At 42.8% G+C, this 19,319-nt stretch overlaps 1 protein-coding gene across 7 annotated transcripts in view; it reads left to right on the top strand.

The window, feature by feature from the left end:
* The window catches only part of COL4A4 (collagen type IV alpha 4 chain), a 78,337-nt gene that overhangs the window by 56,924 nt on the left and 2,094 nt on the right, over positions 1 to 19,319 (top strand). For 6 of the 7 annotated variants that reach the window (XM_083506288.1, XM_083506287.1, XM_083506289.1 and 3 more), the window contains 14 exons: positions 1,503 to 1,684; positions 3,079 to 3,142; positions 3,956 to 4,030; positions 5,256 to 5,363; positions 5,769 to 5,876; positions 6,402 to 6,473; positions 7,280 to 7,408; positions 7,773 to 7,880; positions 8,643 to 8,798; positions 8,881 to 8,979; positions 12,031 to 12,165; positions 13,033 to 13,149; positions 13,808 to 13,996; positions 15,098 to 15,384. In XM_083506288.1, coding sequence (XP_083362414.1) covers positions 1,503 to 1,684; positions 3,079 to 3,142; positions 3,956 to 4,030; positions 5,256 to 5,363; positions 5,769 to 5,876; positions 6,402 to 6,473; positions 7,280 to 7,408; positions 7,773 to 7,880; positions 8,643 to 8,798; positions 8,881 to 8,979; positions 12,031 to 12,165; positions 13,033 to 13,149; positions 13,808 to 13,996; positions 15,098 to 15,384 — 1,829 coding nt within the window. Of the gene's footprint in view, positions 1 to 1,502; positions 1,685 to 3,078; positions 3,143 to 3,955; positions 4,031 to 5,255; positions 5,364 to 5,768; positions 5,877 to 6,401; positions 6,474 to 7,279; positions 7,409 to 7,772; positions 7,881 to 8,642; positions 8,799 to 8,880; positions 10,881 to 12,030; positions 12,166 to 13,032; positions 13,150 to 13,807; positions 13,997 to 15,097; positions 15,385 to 19,319 lie in introns of all 7 variants that reach the window. The other variant, XR_014526931.1, reaches the window with a different exon arrangement.

The raw sequence follows: 19,319 nt of genomic DNA, 5'->3' as shown, positions 1-19,319 counted from the left end.
GTTTTCTCAGTCAGAGACGCTGACTGAGAATGGACGTGTTTTCTTTTGTTCTGTTCATGTTCTAAATAAAGTCTGTAAATATGCTCTTCTGCTCTTCTGCGGTGCAAGCTTTTGACTGTGCTTTCTGCTGAAAGAGGGTGACCAGCCTAGGAATGTGGCTAGGAATTTCCAAAGGCTTTGTGCCCCTAACTGTTGGATCTGCGTGACTACGGGAGGCCGATGGATCGTCCAGAACGCCGGCTTGGGGGCCATGATGGACGTTATCTCCCTGGCAGTTTCCCAACATACACGTCTGCTGAAATTAAAAGGCGAATCAGACAGACTGTTTTTTACTTTGTCAATTAGCAATGAACTGGCCAGTTGATAACCACTGCTCATGAGCTGTTGCTTTATCATATGAACCCAGCAGTGTGCATTTACTGATAGGCACTATGCTGTAGGAGATTAGGCGCCGCCTTCATCATTCATGTTCAGTGACTGCAGTATCACAGGATAAACAGCACAAGAAGCTGCTTCACACTGAATCAGACCATTGGTCCATCTATCTCGGTATTGACTACAAGGATTGGTAGCAGCTCCCCAGAGTTCCAGACAGGGAGTCTTTCCCAGTCCTACCTAGAGATGGTGGAGACTGAACCTGAAACCTTTTGCAGGCAAAGCGGATGCTCTATCCCTGAGCTTACAGCCCTATTCAGTGATTACAGTATAAAATGAGACTAATCAATATAAACTCACATTACAAGTGTCTAAAACCTTAATTAGGTACTTACTACACAGGGACACAGGTGGCGCTGTGGTCTAAACCACAGAGCCTAGGGCTTGCTGATCAGAAGGTTGGCGGTTCGAATCCCCACGACGGGGTGAGCTCCCGTTGCTTGGTCCCAGCTCCTGCCTACCTAGCAGTTCGAAAGCACATCAAGTGCAAGTAGATAGGTACCACTCCGGCGGGAAGGTAAACGGAGTTTCTGTGCGCTGCTCTGGTTCGCCAGAAGTGGCTTTGTCATGCTGGCCACATGACCTGGAAGCTGTCTGTGGACAAACGCCGGCTCCCTCGGCCGGTAAAGTGAGATGAGTGCCACAACTCCAAAGTCATCCGCGAATGGACCTAATGGTCATGGGTGCCTATACCTTTTGCTTACTACACATCCCTTTCATATGACCTCAGTATGAGGCCACTTCAATAAAAAGCGAAACCTCTCCTCCTAAGGATTTTTTAGTTTTTTAAGTTATTGTCTAGATCTTACCAGTATTTTTCTTCTAGAAAAAAAGATGCTGGTACTGTGTACCTTTGAGTACCCCCAGAAAAAAACACTGGCTCTTACTACTGTGTTGTATCTACGTATCACACAGCAAAATTGCTCTGATGCACAATATGCTAGATTCCTTTTTTAATTTCAGGTTCTGTAGTTTTTCTGATTTGTTTTGTTTTGGGGGGGGGGTTGCATTCCCTTCTGTGACTAGAAAACGGAACAACTTACAACAAGCTCTTGAAACAATTTCAGGTGATAAAGGCAACACTGGATTCAGAGGAATCCCAGGATCGCCAGGCAGAAATGCACTTCCAGGTACTCGAAAAGGCGAACCTGGCGATGTTGGACAGGCTGGTTTTCAAGGACCTCCTGGTCTCCCAGGACCCACAGGACTGAGAGGAATCACTGGCTTTCAAGGACCACAAGGTGACCAGGTAGGGTGAGAATATTGTCACAGGGTTTGAAAGTCTAATGCTGCATTTAGCCATTTCTCTGAGGGACCCTTGAGGAAAGCCTAGGAGGGGGTCAGTGTCCAGCATAGTACTGGCACCCAGTTGTGGCACACATTCTCCTGGTGTCAATGTCTCCAGTATGTAGCATACTTACATACTGTATTTGTGCTTGGTTCTCCAGTTGTACAGCTAGGGAGAGGAAGGTGCTCCAGAGGGTCATAACCACAGCCCAAAGGATTATTGGTCACCCTCTCCCACCTTTGGAAGAACTGTACGGTTCCCGTTGCCTTAGGAAAGCAAACAACATCCTGCAGGATCCATCTCACCCGGGATACAGTCTGTTTGCACTACTGCCTTCTGGCAGGAGGTATAGAAACATCAAGTCAAGGACAAATAGACTGAAAAACAGTTTCTACCCAAGAGCTGTGGCCTTTTTGAATGCTGTAACTCGATAGTGAGACCTGGGAGTTTGATGGGTGTGGGTGTGGGTGTGGTTGGAAGGTGGTTTGTTTGGTTGCTGTTGTTGTTTTGCTTTTGTTGTTTCTAAAGGATGGCATCCAATTTCGTTGCACTTGTGCAATGTTGCACTAGTGTAATGACAATAAAGAATCTATCTATCTATCTATCTATTTAAGTGCGAACTGAATACTTGTATTTTCTGTCAGGCTGTATTGCGTGTTTTGCTTTTCGCCATTTTATGTTTTTATTGTTGTAGTCTGCCCTTGGGTCATAGGATTAAGGGTAGGACACAAGTTTTTATCAGTAGTGGGTGGCATGATGGAGTGGAGGTGCTTACCTGACCTCCTGGCAGGTGAGTTGCTGGGAGGGGCAGAAGGGAGAGAGGCAAGGCTGCTGTGGTGCAAACCCAATAGCAGAGCCAATCTACTGCTTCTGCTGGTACAACCGTACTACCTGCCCACCATCTCCCCCTTCTCTTTTCTGATAAGCAGTAGCTAGCAGGTCAAATACGAATGAATAAATTTGCCTTTTGCTTGCTTTTCTATCTCAAAGTTAATGATCATCATATTTATTGTTTTGCGCAATTCTCATTATGATCCGTGTCTTGAAGCAAGTTGAACAAGAAACCAATAGGTCTGTATTACAGAGCAGTTTACACTGACCACTTACAAATCTTCAAGCAGCATAAAGCCTTCTGTGGGAAGAGTAGAGATCAGAAAGGAGAAGGCTGAAGCAGTTTCTGTTTTGGATACATTCTTGCTAATTACACACAAACTCTTTCTTTCAGTTCTTCATATTATAAAAGATCAGAATTTGACACAGAAAACAAGACCCTCATTTATTTTTAATTTGCAGGGACAAGTGATGTAAATTTTACATATAATTGATGGGCATTCTTCTTTTGATAAAATAATTAGGGTGCACAGGGATTGCCAGGGATTCCAGGAAGTTCAGGACTTGATGGTGCAAAAGGATCTAAAGGTAATGCTGCAATGGTAATACATCTGTGCCTGACAGTTACTGTTCAGATTTCTGTAGATGCATTAGGAAAAATCAATACAGTGGAACCTTGGTTTTCGAGCGTCTCGGAAGCCGAACGATTTAGAACCCAAACACCGAAAACCCGGAGGTGAATGCTTTGGAAATTAAAAGGGGCGTGTCTCTCCATTTTCTCAATGGAATTTGCCAACCACCCATTGCCCCTTCGGATGTCGAACGTTTCGGAAGTCGAACGGTCTTCCGGTACGGATTACGTTTGACAACTGAGGTACCACTGTATACAAACAGAAATAATTTCTGGTAACAAAATACTATCATGCTGGCTATATACATTGATTAAATGTTTGATAGATCATGCTGAAGGGGGAAAGCTGGCACCATACTAGTTTTTATATGGCATTACATGATTTGGAGAGCACAACAAAATGAGTATTATAAAATGTTATTGCAAATGTTTGGGATGATAAAACAGAACTGAATTAGTTGAACATCACAAAGTGATTGATTCAGAAATAGGAAGATTCATTTTGTGAACCAGTGCCCCTGCCTAATAAGCAGGTAACGCACCTTTCTCTGTTTGTATTGACATTGTCAAGACCAATATCCACATTTGTTCTGCTGCTGTAGTTGCACATTTTAGGCTCTTTTTTGTAAGAGTATCATTGACCGTAATCCTGAAACCATTTGACATATATTAAGATCCCTTGAAAGATTCTCTACTGGCAAACAAAGAAATAACTACAGGTTGTTTAAAGGTTTCAGAAGCTACTTATACATGAGATGCTATTTTTGCAGGTAACAGAGGTGACCCAGCTGTCTCTTATGGCCAGCCTGGTAAGAAAGGTCCTGCAGGAGATCAAGGATTGCCAGGTGATGATTCTTTTGGTCATTTGGTTATCAATGGACAAGCTATCTAACTAGTGTATTTATCTTGTGTATTTATATCTTTTCACTAATTTGAGCCAGACATTTATGACTTCCATGATTTGAAGCGATGATTTAATTCAAATCCATACTTTATGCTACAGACACATTTTTCAAGCGCTCTCTGCATGTCTCCAGCTGATCACCATGAAGCGAAGGGGCAATATGTCCCTGTAAATACACAGGAGTGTATGCTGGGCACATGCACTCACATTTATAGCATGTTTATGAATCTGCATTTCCCATCACACTTCAGTGTTCACCATGGCAAATATGAGCATGCATATGAAACTGGGGCTATGCTAATAGCAAGAACAAATATTTGCTATCCTCCAACCTTTTTTTAGATAGATCTCCTCCTTTGTTCATAGAGTGGGGATTGAAAGAAACACTTTAAACAGCTTTAAATGTGACAAGAGAAACTGAAAAACAATTCTACTTTTTTTGAGACGTTTTGGGTCACAACTAGCATCAGCATGTAGCAAATGCTGGGGCCTCACTGCTGATACTCTGGGCCAACACTGAGAGAAACCACCATCTTCATTGCCTGTGGCCCCAGTCCATTGCAGTGTCTGTCTGCAATGGTATGCTAGAATCCTTAGACATTGTGGAGGAATGAAGATGGCTATGGCTGTAGTCACCCAGTTGAGTATCCTGAGGCAGGAGCTGCAGTTCTTTTTGACACAGCCACTTGTCCTTGTTTCCACTGCCTACCTATGCCACATGGTAAGCTCATCAGGGAATGGCAATAAGATGGCCAGAGCCATTTCAAACCTCATGCTAGCCTTGGATATTCAGTTATGCTGCTGTTACTTTGGGACTCTTGTTGCCTACCTTCATGTCAGTCATTGCCTTCATCTGCTCAATCTTTATAAATGCAAATTAGTAGATGTTGTGAGATACTGTAGGTTTTCAGTACAGTTTCATCCACAGCAAATGGTGGATGAATGGTGGAGTGAGATGCCTTCACTCCATTACATTCTGCTCTATTCCGCTCATGGAAGGAAGCTGCAGAAGACAATATACTAATGTGTTTCCAAAAAGCTAATACAGTACACTATGCTTGAGCAGTGAAGCATGCCCATGTATGTATGGAATTTGCCATTTAAAAAAAGTTTCACTAAAAATATATTATAGTAAGAGTTGCTTTGTTTGTATGGTTTGGTTTAAGGACTTGATGGATCACCAGGGGACCAAGGAATCACAGGTGTTCAAGGGAGACCAGGAAGACAGGGACCCAAAGGACTAACTGGATACTCAGGAACACCTGGCTTCCCAGGTGAGGTGGAAGTGAAAGAAAAAGTAGCTGGACTTTAAACATAATAAGCTTTTATGGGCCATGATGACATCAGTTGAAAAGGAAACATCAACATGCAATCAAACCAGAAAATATATGAAAGTCAAGATGGGATTATACCCAAGATCATCCTAATCCCTGTGGGGGAAAGTCCAACAAGCTTTCCTAGCTGAATGGAAAGGTCCATGCTGTATTTCTTTTAAACAAATCTTGCTGTTTTGTAATTATTTATTTGTTATTTTTACTATATTTTTTACATCAACTCGGGACATACTTGAGAGACAATTAACAATGATGTCATTTCTAGCAACCAGCATAATCATAAAATATACACTGGAGAAAATGTAAGTATTGTTTAATTATGAGGATTGTGTCTTCAACCCGCAGGTATCCAGGGAGCTGCAGGCATTCCAGGAGCACCAGGTGAACAAGGTAACCCTGGTCTTTTGGGAGCTCCAGGTTTTCAAGGATTACCTGGCAGTCCTGGGAGAAAAGGTAACTATTGTGAAAAACATGTGGCAGTGAATGTAGTGATGTGGACTAAAGGTGATAACATAAATTGTATATTACTCTGTGCTTTGAAGGAATACAGGAGTGGAGAAGCGCAAGCCAGGGACCACATACTATCAGCCCCTAAAATGACTATCAGTGGCCTGAAAAAACTGTTGAGTCAGCTCCTCCTCTACCCTCCTTGGGGCTGTTTAAGTTTTCCAAGTGTGCCCTGAGGAAAGGCAGAAACACAAAGCCTAAGCCAGGGAGCTCATGCCAACAGCTCCTGAAGGGACCATTAAGTCTGCCTCAGAGAACTCTGTTTTATATTTTGTACCCTCTTCTTTCTTCCCCAGCATAGGATCCTAACAAAGATAACCCCTTGCACTGCCATTAACCTAAAGGGGGTGAAGCTCCCACTGCTGCTTTCCTTCTCAGGCTAATTGCAGAGCAGGGGGTGTACGCAGTCTTGTCGGAACTGCATCACATTGTCCCCTCCATTCTTTTTCTCCATCTTGCAATATTTCAAAGGCCTTTCGGGACCGCCTGGATTAAATGGCCTGAATGGACTACAGGGTCAAAAGGGCTTGCCAGGATCTCCAGGTAAATAATGAAACTACCATTATAAAATTATAATTTGAAAAAAAGAAATACGAATGGAATTACTAGTAGAGGCTCAATCAAATGTTAAGCCGCCAACTGGCATTGATTTTAACAATAAATGATAGATTTTAAATTTTATGTGAGGTTTGGCTTCAGCTGACACTAGTTAATGCTAGCATAGTGAAAATCAGCCTGAGAGTGTCGTGGAATTTCTATTGAGGGCAACAGCTATGGAGAATTTTCCTTTTGCAAACCAAGTTATCTGTAGCATTTCAAACAGATATATGCCTGATAGGACCATACTCAGATATTGGAACCCATTGCCTAAAAGTATGTGCAAAAGCACACATGCTGTGGTTGCAAATCTTATCCTCCAGCAACAGCCCCCATGCTTCATGGGGTATTGCTCTGAAGTGCTTACTGATTTTGAGCAGTCTTTTGGGAGGATAAAGGGGGCTGAGGCTGAAGGGGGAAGCTGAATATCCTGGGCAAGGCACTCCTATATAGTGACTTAGGGGGACCATTTCTTGAATCATTTTTATCGCATGTGTCTTCCAAAGGGCCATGCTCTCTTCCCACTTCCCGCCCCACAAATTTATTCTCACTACAACTCTCTGAGGCAGGTTAGGCTATGAGAGAGCAACTGACTTGCCTCAGATCCACATGAACAAACATGGACATTGAGAGTTGGCCAACCTTGGATAGCTTCACCTGGAAAGGAAGTGCTTGGGTGTCTACTTTATGCATATGTCTTTTATTCATTATGAAGCTTCATTCTGTGTGCATTTATTATTCCCTTTATAAAGGTTTAAGTGAAATGGGGCCTGCAGGATGCATAGGAGAACCTGGGCCGAAAGGCAACAGAGGAGAACCTGGACTACCAGGAATTTCCCGTCGGGGTCCCCCTGGAGATGCAGGACTACTAGGTCCCCCTGGTAAGAAGCAGTTTTCTCCATGGGAGGAAAAGAGCTAATCTATTACTACCCCATTGAAGAGCAGGATGATGATGTTTGTTTCCTATTTAATGTCATGAACAACAGCCAATAGGTTTCTAGGACACTCATGTAAACAGATTTCACAAATAATTAAAGCAAGGGAAATGCACTATGGGAAACATTTGTGTTATCTTAGATATATATTGTGCTGGAAAGAATGGTTCTGCCACACAAATAAACTATAGAGTCCACACAACATAGAGTAAAATGCCTTTGTGATAAAGTTCCTGTTGGCCAATATTCAACATTTTGGTATCTCCTAAAATATAAAATAGCACAATAAACTCTCTTCTTCTTCTTACAGGCAAGCCAGGTGCTTCTGGGTCTGCTGGTCCTATGGGACAGCCTTCTGTAAATATAATTCCTGGGCCTCCAGGTGACCAAGGCCCTGCAGGATTAGATGGTGTTAGAGGTATGACTGGGATAATAAAGCAGTTAAAGTAGAACGAACCCTCCTATATGCTAGACGTGTAGCAGAAATGTTATTTTCCAGTTGAGTTTGAGAGCAGGAGGGGGTCCTCCTTTTGGAGAAAGTCATCAAATAATTAACTTTGCTATGCCTTTATTCTGTAAACCACTTTGAAGGCCTTTGGCATTGAAGTAGACTTTTTTTTTTAAAACAACAACAACAGCACACAAAGATTATATGTAAACTGTTGGCTGCTCCTAAACCAGATACGAGAAATTGAAGAATCAGATTGAAGGGCTATAGCTACTGTAAGTGGTAAATAATGTTGATTGAAGCTCCCAGGTTCACTCCTCAGGATCTCCCAAGTAGGACTGGGGGGTGGGGGATTACTTTGGAGGGCTATTCTCAGTCAATACAGCCAGTGTGGTGCAGTCCAGATGTGCCCCACAACTCTCATCTTCCTTGATCATTGGCATGCTTTCTGGAGCTGATAGGAGCTGTAGTCCAACAACAACTGGAGGTCACCACATTACCCACCCTACGTGGAGATATTACCGAACTACAAGGACCAGTAGTCATATTCTGTATGGCAACTTCCTGTGTTCTTATGATCCAACCAAAGGATACTGAATACTGTTCTGCCTTCCTGTCCAAAGACCAAAATCCCCACCTCCCAATTGTTAAGGAGACGTGTGCATAAGCCTGCTTCAGCCCCCTATCCTTGCTTGGTATGTTTATTCCAACTGTAATTAATTTTCATTCCAGGTCTCCCTGGCAAACCTGGTCCTCCAGGGAAGACTATTCTCATTAAAGGAGACCCAGGTGACTGTGGGGCTTTGGGGGCACCTGGGGCTCCTGGTCCTCCTGGCAAACCTGGACCTAAAGGTATCTCGGGAAATCAAGGAAGAGAAGGCTCAAAAGGTATGGCTTGAGATAATGGGTTTAGCATATAGCAGATCCAATAACAGAACTTTCTTAATTCATCTGAATTCTCATTGTTAAGGTCCAACGGGAAATCCTGGCCCACAGGGACCTCCTGGTGCCCCTGGAGAGCCTGGAGATCAAGGTTTGCGAGGATCAACTGGTCGTATGGGTCCCAAAGGTAATACCTAACATTTTTTATACCTTGCTATATGCAGTGGCCATTCTGAATTCACATTTGGTCATGTTTGCAGCAGTCTTGCAGTGCTCTACCCAGCCACACAGCTAGTGGGGGGGGCATTGCAGTAGATTTTCTTAGTTGCAACCCACACATAAAGCAAATATCCTAGACCAGAAGAATGGAGCAGATCCACACTGCAAATAGGATTAGGCAGCTAATACAGTGCATCCCGGGATGCGGGTGGCGCTGTGGGTTAAACCACAGAGTCTAGGACTTGCCGATCAGAAGGTCGGCGGTTCGAATCCCCACGATGAGGTGAGCTCCCATTGCTCGGTCCCTGCTCCTGCCAACCTAGCAGTTCAAAAGCATGTCAAAGTGAAAGTAGATAAATAGGTACCGCTCTGGCGGGAAGGTAAACGGCATTTCCGTGCACTGCTCTGGTTCGCTAGAAGCGGCTTAGACATGCTGGCCACATGACCCAGAAGCTGTATGCCGACTCCCTCGGCCAAGAAAGTGAGATGAGCGTCGCAACCCCAGAGTTGGCCACGACTGGACCTAATGGTCAGGGGTCCCTTTACCTTTACAGTGCATCCCAAGTCCTGCCTCCTGCTTTCTAAACCCGTCTCTGCTTATACATATGACTGCTATAACACATCAGGAAGAGGAGAATTTGCCAGTAGCACTGAAGTTCTACTCTGTCCTTTTATAGCAACGTGGGTCACATTGTTCAATTGGCTGAGTACTGGTTTAGCAACAGTGTCTGTTATGTAGCAGGTCTGTGGGTTAAATATATGCATACTTAGCATGCTATACATGAGGCCTTCACTCACCTGTTCAAATGCTGATTTAAGTGACAAATGTACACACACAGCTTATGAAAGAGTTTGATTTTTTAAATCTACCATTTAATTTTTTTTATTAAGATTAAGGACATATTGTATACGAAAGGAATACCTGAAAAGGATGCTGGAGAATAATACAGTAATAATACTTGTAATAATACTTCCTTAATTGTAAGCTATTAACATTTGCTTGCTTTTCCTTTACTTACGTATTAATTTCTAGTAAAGGCATAGGTATTTAATGGGACTGAATGACAGGGCTTTTCTTGGAATAGTTTTTAGTCCAGCAGTGTTGCAATCAAGCTGAAAGGAAGATTGCAAAGTCAGAGGACAGTGAAAACGAAGGTTCATGGCAGCCTATCGAAAAGTTCCTGGATGGCATTTCCCACCATTGGGATGGTGCTTCCTACAGGGCTCAAATGGCGAAGCACAGGACTTCTTTTTGGAGGAATCACCTTCCGCCTCCCAGAGCAGCTCTGTCTGAATCGAGCGTTGATCAGGCTCCTACAGTCTGACCAAATTAAGAGCTTTTAAAAAACTTCTTTTCCTTCACTGTTTCCTCTTTCGATTCCTCTTTTCTCCCCTTGATCTCCACAGTTTGGAGCATTGGGTGGGCTAGTTAGGGACCCTTTGGGTTTTCACTAGCTGGGAACGAGGATGACACAGCCTAGTTCCTGCTAAAACGTCTTAAGGAAGCTGAGCCAGGTGCTTTTGGGAGGATTTCAGTCGCATCACTGCAGTGAGGGAAAACAAGGCGCTTCACACCACCTTTGGAGGAGTTGGATAGCCTTGGACACCCATTTCCTTATCCTTCAGGGAGGCAGTTATCCTTTTTTTTATTATGTAGACAGTAATTTTTGAAGGCATTCACTCGCTGTAGACAGATGCTCCCATGTTTTGTCACAATCATGTTGGGGGAAATGATAATGCCATGTGCAAGCTATCACTGTTCTAATTGCATTCTTGTTCTAAACCATCTGCACGGTGCTGGTCTCCCTCCTGCATGTGAAATGGCTGTCACAAATTGATTCTTGGCATTCAATCCACCAGGTTGCAGAGGTAAGCTTAGAGAAGGATGAGTGCTTTGGTGTGTGTTTTTTAAGTGAAAAAGTTTCTCTGAGTGTCAATTTATTTTTCTTCATGCTAAGATCTCAGTCTTTTAGTTCAAATTGCTAATAACTGATCTGATCCACATCTTCTAATGTGCAGATTGGGAGGTAGCTATCCTTCAGATATAGCACTTTTGTGGTCTAATTCTCTGCTCAAAAAAGTATCAAAATGTGTTCTAACATGTATATTTTAGATAATGTGCTTAAAATACTTATTTGGGGAAGAAAATACTTCAAAAATTATTTTAATACATATTTAAATGAAAATTTTCATGCAAAATAACAATAGATACAGAAATGGAATGGATTTTTAAATGAACATGTGTAATTGAGGCATGTGATCAGCCCTCTAAGCATGTTGTGATTTACTCTGTACCTCTGTGCCAAAAAAGTCATGACCCTCTATTACGTCTCTGAAAATTCCCATGGCTCCATGGTGCTGCAGTGGAGCTCACAGACCAGTACTGGAAAATATACTGAATTTCCTGGGCAGCAAGATGGTGTTTCTGTATTGCAATCCTGTACAATTGCAATCCTTGAATCCTTTCATCTATGTCCTGTGATATTTGAGCCCTTACATATTTTTTACTTTTCCTAACACTGGAGGAAAATGTGTGCAAATCACTAGCATTGGAATGTATCATTCTTTTTTTTTAATTAAAAAATAAAGCGAATAAACATTTGCTTTTCCCCAAGTGAGACCCTCCTCTTGTAACAAAGTCATTCTCCAATAAAGTCTATATAACACAAATGCTACTGCTGCAGCAAAAGCATAGTGTTATGTGGAAAGCCAATCACATTATACACTTGATCTCTCCCTCCTATTTATTTGTGTTAGGTCATTTATGCACTTGAACCTGTAGCAATAACATAAAAGGGTGGTTTCTCAAACGCTTGGCACATACTGAATTACCTTGGGAGGTTTATATAAATTCTCTGCCTGGTACCCTGTTTCTGGGTACAACTTTTCTATTTAACAGTACAATCCCTTACATGCCTGCTCAGAAACAAGTTCCATTGGATTCAGTGGGACTCAGTTCCAGGTAAGTGTGTATATGATTATGACCTAACTCCTGTTTTAAAGTCCTTTCATGTTTCAGGTGACCCAGGAGAACCTGGAAGTGTTGATTATTCCTCATGTCCCAAGATTCCAGGACCTCCTGGTGTATTGGGCCCAAGAGGATCACCAGGTGTCATGGGATTAAGAGGGCCAGCAGGCTTCCCTGGCCCCCCAGGTAAGTAATTCTGTGTGTCTGCAATGTTTGTGGTAGGGAAGAGACAGAATCACCACGAACCCTTTCATGTATCATCCTTTCAGCTCACCTATCCCAGTGAAGTCTACACAACTCCATGTTGGCTTCAGTTTGGGTTGCATTCATGAAGAACATCAACTTCCTCTGTTACATTTCCTATTCATTCTATTATTTAAGCACATATTTTTATCTGATGCCAGTCGGATAGCTTTACAAAAGAGACCACAACTTATCATAGCACTTTAAGAACATAAGAGCCCTGCTGAATCAATCTAAAGTCTCCCCTTTAAAATCCCTCCAAGCTGGTGATCATCACTACATTTGGGGATAGTGAGTTCCGTAGTTTAACCGTGCACTGTGTAAAGATTTCAATAGAACAAACAAATAGTGGCAGCTCCTCCTCACAGCCACAAGTTCCCTATCCCTGTTTTAAACTAGTACTTTCTTCTGACACAGTGACATGACTTGGACAGGAAGCTCAACTCATCCCCAAATCCCTCCACTTCATCTGATTTCCTCAACTACAGCAGCTGGATCCAGAGGGTCACAGGTTCCTCATCCCTGGTTTTAATAATAATAATAATAATAATAATAATAATACCCCGTCCATCTGGCTGAGTTTCCCCAGCCACTCTGGCCAAGAATTCTAGAGCATGGAGTGTGAAATATATTTTAAGGTTTTTTAAAAAAATAAAATGAAAGGACTGTTTCGAATAATTTCAAGAAAGACGAAACTATTACTACTTCAGAGAAAACAAACATACCTGTTTAATGTTAGATTTGTAATCTATTAATACAATAACTAATTATAGTTGCATTTAGACATGAATGCACTGTATTATATTTCAGGAGAGAAAGGAGAAGAAGGGTTATTGGGTCAACAGGGTCAAGATGGCTTGCCTGGGCCACCAGGACCCCCTGGTGATGAAGGTAACATAGGAGAAAAAGGCTACACAGGACTACAAGGTAAGTATTCTGCCACAAGCAGTCATTTGCCATACGTCTGGGGAAAGTACTGGCTTTGCAAATGATTTCTCTTACTTTTTGCCCTGGTTGTAATGGCTCTTAGCCAAAACTGTTAATAGAACCTGCATTCAGCTGCTCAGTTGCTATTGTATCATATCAAAGAATCCAACTGCCAAGTTATATGTTATGCTAAATGTGTAGCATGTAGCTTTTATTTTCATCCCCCCTCTTTAATTACTTACAGGCACTGAGGTGGTTATGAACAGAGCACAGGATAGGTTGTTTAGTTCATCCATGCCCCAGCCGCAATCGCAACAAGAATTGCTCCACCCAGTGCAGCAGCAAGCCTTAGAAAAAGTTTCTATTGGCACCAGTGGGAATTCTTTCTAAGGCTCATAGTTTGTGGGGGACAGCATTTTTGCTGCATTTGTGGTTAGGTAGGGGAGAGATAAACCGCCTTTCCCTGTGTGTTGCATTTTCAGAAACAACTGCCTTCTCACAACACAACTGTAATGTGACTTAAAGATTTTCTTGGCTCCAACCTCTGAGGATTGGTTTTAAATTCAAAACCTGAGGCCCTGGGATCTTGCATGCTTCAATCAAGTCTCTTTAATGTGTCCCACCTTTAAATGAATATTCTCTACCTTTTCTCTGCAAGGTTTTCCAGGTGAAATTGGAATGCCAGGTCCACCAGGGCCTGACACAAGAGCTCCCGGTGGGTTCCTGATTGTTGTTCATAGTCAATCAGATCAAGTGCCACTGTGCCCAGAGGGAATGCCAAGGTTGTGGACTGGATATAGCCTGCTGTATCTTGAAGGGCAGGAGAAGGCCCATAATCAAGATCTTGGTGAGGACTGCAATATCACTCCTTAAAGAAAGAAAATGCGGTGGTTCTCTGCATTTTTCTTTGCAAATGGTTGCATATAACATTAAAATCTGGGGTGGTAGGTATGTATCTTTTTGGTGCCAGTATTGGAATTGGCCAACCTTTCATTGTCGTATGTGCTATCTATAAAGCATGCTTAGAAACTGATGTGACCAGCTAGGGCCGTTCCTCGAGAGCCTTAGTGCAAGAGTCTCAACCTATGCTATTCGACCTGCGCTTTCCCCGTTCAAACCTTCATTATTTCTGCTGGATGCAAAAATCATCCTTGTCTGTGGTGAACCTGGGAGGTTTAATTTTTGGTATATTTGTAACAGATTTTTATATGCTTGAGCACACCTGCAAGTTACTACATATTTATTTGCTAGTTTTAAGCATTACTTTAACAATGAAATGGACCAGGACATTAAAATCACGGTACTACATCAGCAGAAAAGACATTTGTTTTAAAACAAGCAAGTTCTGAAGGGAACTGGTCATTCAATCCCTAGCTGCTACAAGTTGAATTTTAGGAATTAAGCACAGTAGCAAATTTGCAGTCTTTTAATAATAGCTTTAGTACTCTGTTTCAGACAAAGGTATTTTCCAGCAATATCTAGAGGTGCCAGGGATTTGAATCTGGGACCTTTTATGTTTAGTGTATGGTACTCTCACTCACCTTTCCCAATTTTGAAGGTAGTGAATTACATTTTAATTTATATTCTAACATTCCCAGAGCTTAAGAGGATTGCATAATTTAAACAAGTGAAGTGAAAACTCTTGACTACACAACACACACACAGAGAGAGAGAGAGAGAGAGAGAGAGAGAGAGAGAGCGCATAAGAACATGTGTTCTCTGTAGCTAGCTTTTCCTGGACACAGGTGACAATGATTGCTGTTGAAATTTCCAGGCACCTTCAGATACCGTAAACCCACCCAAAGTCCTTATGCATCAAGAATTTTCCTGGCTGTGTAGTGCTGGTGTGGAATAAGGCTCAAGACTAACTTAAACTACTCTTTAATAAGAACTTAAGTGTTTTGGATTGGTAATTATATGTCTGCATGTCCCCCACCATCTATTCTAGGTCTCGCTGGATCTTGTCTCCCTGTGTTCAGCACCATGCCCTTTGCCTATTGCAATATCCATCAGGTCTGCTACTATGCAAGTCGAAATGATAAATCTTACTGGCTGTCAAGCGCAGCTCCTTTGCCCATGATGCCCCTCTCTGAAGAAGAAATACAACCTTACATTAGCAGATGTGCTGTCTGTGAAGCTCCGGCCCAAGCTGTTGCAGTTCATAGTCAAGATCGATCCATTCCTCCCTGTCCATCAAACTGGGGAAGCCTATGGATAGGCTACTCATTTTTAATGGTAAGACTGAATATTACTTGGCTCTTCTATGGAACTATTTGGATCTAACCATGCTAGCTAATCACTGAAACTGAGCCTGTAAATTGAATAACATAAATGAATGAATGAGAACACACTTACCTTTTTATTTTGACTATTGCAGACCAACACGGCTACCTATCTGTAACTGTTACCTGGGAGAAGGTTCAGCTGAACTTAGTGGGACATTCTTCCGAGTAGACATGCATAGGATTGAGCTGTCAGCAAGATCTGCAAAATGCTCAACTGATTTGTCATTTGCTAATTGATTGTAGATGTTTCACTCCTTCAGTTTGCCATCTTGGTTCCTTATCTTGTCTCTATTTGTTTTATTGTATTTATCAGTTGCCCAATAACTTTCTCTGGGCAATGCACAAAGCATTATAAAAATAATATAACTATAAAATGCAAACTACAGTTCTAATGAGCAGAATTAAACTAAAATTGAGATAAAGTTGAAACCATGCCAACAGCAAATAACCACTGCAACTTAAGAGATAAATGGATTTTCAAGTCCAGCAACTGGAGGAACGTGTAGCTACGCTCCAAAGAATTAGAGAGCTGGAGCTCTTCTTGGAAGCAACAGAGCACACCTTCCCCACCGAGGAGACAGGGGACTCCCCTGAGAAGGAGGATAGTTCACCAACAGAGGAGCCAGATATATGGAGAAACGTGACTCAAAGAAGTAGGAGGCCCAGGGTTCACTCTGATTGTTTAGAAATACACAATCGCTTTGAGGTCCTCTCCTCTAGCATGGAAGACGAAGAGCAGACTCCATTTGAGGATCTCTCCCTCATTACAGTCGATCAGGTATATGAAGACGAGCAGCAAAGTCAGTCCTCAGGGAATGTGCAGGCGACCTTAGAACGGACAGCTCACGGAAGAACCCCGACCAAACCCAAGAGGAGGCGTGTAGTGGTGATAGGGGATTCCCTACTGAGGGGAACAGAAGCAGTGATCTGTGGGCCTGACAAGATGTCTCGGGAAGTGTGCTGTCTCCCCGGGGCTAAGATCCAAGATGTAACTGAACGACTGCAAGGAATCATAAAACCCACTGACAAATACCCCTTCCTCTTGGTTCATGTGGGAACCAATGACACTGCAAGCAATAGCCTCCAGAAGATCAAAAGAGACTACGAGGCTCTTGGCAGGAAATTGAAGCAACTAAATGCACAAATTGTCATCTCGTCTGTCCTCCCAGTTGAACGACGTGGCCCAGGGGGAGAGGGGAAAATAGTGGAAGTGAACAGCTGGCTTCGCAAATGGTGTAAACAGGAACGGTTTGGATTCTTAGATCACGGACTGCAGTTTCTTGAAGATGGACTTCTGGCAAGTGATGGGCTGCACCTCACAACGGTTGGGAGAAATGTTTTTGCCAAAAATCTCAGAAACCTCATCAGGAGGGCTTTAAACTGACTAATGTGGGGGAGGGAGACAGTGCTCCTGAAGGTAGGAGTCTATCAATTGATGAAGATGATCATCCAAATGTCATAGACCAAATGGAGCAAACAGCACGCGGACCTAGTGGTGGGAGGAAAAAATCCTTAAATAAGAGACACAGGGGAATGATTAATGGACTTCAATGTCTGTACACTAATGTGCAAAGCATGGGAAATAAACAAGATGAGCTTGAGCTCTTGGTACAGCAAACTAAATATGACATAATAGGCATCACTGAAACCTGGTGGGATAAGTCCCACGATTGGAATGTAATAATGGGGGGATACAATCTATTTCAGAGAAACAGACCAGACAAGAAAGGAGGAGGAGTGGCGTTATATGTCAGGGATGTGTATACCTGTGAAGAGATCCAAGATTTAGAACCTCAAAGCCAAAGTGAGAGCATTTGGGTCAAAATTAAGGGAGAGAAGAATAACAGAGACCTCATTGTGGGAGTTTACTATAGATCCCCAAGCCAAACGGAGGACATAGATGATGCCTTCCTGGAACAGATGGCCAAGCATGCAAAAGGAAGGGAGATAGTAGTAATGGGGGACTTCAATTACCCAGATATTTGTTGGACGTCAAACTCAGCCAAGAGCATAAGGTCAAACAGATTCCTCACTGGCCTTGCAGACAACTTCATTGTCCAGAAAGTGGGAGAAGCAACAAGAGGAACAGCCATTTTAGATCTGGTCCTAACCAATGTTGATGACCTGGTTAGTGGGGTAGATGTGGAAGGATCATTAGGCGCGAGTGATCATGCTCTTCTGAAGTTTACTATACAGCGGAAAGGAGCAGCCAAGCATACTAGGACTCAATTTCTTGACTTTAAGAAAGCCGACTTCATAAAACTTAGGGAAGTGCTGGGCGAGATCCCATGGACAGCAATACTAAAAGGAAAGGGAGTTCATGATGGCTGGGAGCTTGTTAAGAGGGAGATAGTAAAAGCACAACGTCAGGCAATACCAATGAGACGGAAACATGGAAGGTGCCTAAAGAAGCCAGGGTGGCTATCTAAAGAACTTTTAACTGAATTAAGATTAAAAAAGGATGTGTACAAAAAATGGAAAAGGGGGGAAACAACCAAAGAGGAATTCAAACAAATAGCCAGTACGTGTAGACACAAAGTCAGAAAAGCTAAAGCACAGAATGAACTGAGGCTTGCTAGAGAGGTTAAAAGCAACAAAAAAGGCTTTTATGGGTATGTTCGTAGCAAAAGGAAGAACAAAGAAACAGTGGGGTCACTCAGAGGAGAAGATGGTGAAATGCAAACGGGGGACACAGAAAGGGCTGAACTCCTCAATGCCTTCTTTGCCTCAGTCTTCTCCGATAAAGAAAACAATGCCCGACCTGAAGAATTTGGAGCAAATGATTCAGCAAAGGAAACACAGCCCAGAATAACTAAGGAGATAGTACAAGAATACTTGGCTAGTTTAGATGTATTCAAGTCTCCAGGGCCAGATGAACTGCATCCAAGAGTATTAAAAGAACTGGCAGATGTGATCTCAGAACCACTGGCAGTCATCTTTGAGAATTCCTGGAGAACAGGCGAAGTCCCGGCAGACTGGAGGAGGGCAAATGTTGTCCCTATTTTCAAAAAGGGGAAAAGAGAGGACCCAAATAATTACCGCCCAGTCAGTCTGACATCAATACCAGGGAAGATTCTGGAGCAGATCATTAAGAAAACAGTCTGTGAGCACCTAGAAAGGAATGCTGTGATCACCAATAGTCAGCATGGATTTCTGAAAAATAAGTCATGTCAGACTAACCTGATCTCGTTTTTTGACAGAATTACAAGCCTGGTAGATGAAGGGAACTCAGTGGATATAGCCTACCTTGATTTCAGTAAGGCATTTGACAAGGTGCCCCATGATATTCTTGTAAAGAAGCTGGTAAAATGCGGTCTTGACTATGCTACCACTCAGTGGATTTGTAACTGGCTGGCTGACCGAACCCAAAGGGTGCTCATCAATGGTTCCTCTTCATCCTGGAGAAGAGTGACTAGTGGGGTGCCACAGGGTTCTGTCTTGGGCCTGGTCTTATTCAACATCTTTATCAACGACTTGGATGATGGACTCAAGGGCATCCTGATCAAATTTGCAGATGACACCAAACTGGGAGGGGTGGCTAACACCCCAGAGGACAGGATCACACTTCAAAACGACCTTGACAGATTAGAGAACTGGGCAAAAACAAACAAGATGAATTTTAACAGGGAGAAATGTAAAGTATTGCACTTGGGCAAAAAAAATGAGAGGCACAAATACAAGATGGGGGACACCTGGCTTGAGAGCAGTACATGTGAAAAGGATCTAGGAGTCTTGGTTGACCACAAACTTGACATGAGCCAACAGTGTGACGCGGCAGCTAAAAAAGCCAATGCAATTCTGGGCTGCATCAATAGGAGTATAGCATCTAGATCAAGGGAAGTAATAGTGCCACTGTATTCTGCTCTGGTCAGACCACACCTGGAG

This window comes from Podarcis liolepis (genome assembly GCF_965112155.1).
Source record: "Podarcis liolepis genome assembly, chromosome: 5".
NCBI classification, from domain to species: Eukaryota; Metazoa; Chordata; class Lepidosauria; order Squamata; family Lacertidae; genus Podarcis; species Podarcis liolepis.
Note: the sequence above shows the minus strand (reverse complement) of the source record. Positions and strands in the feature narration are given on the sequence as shown.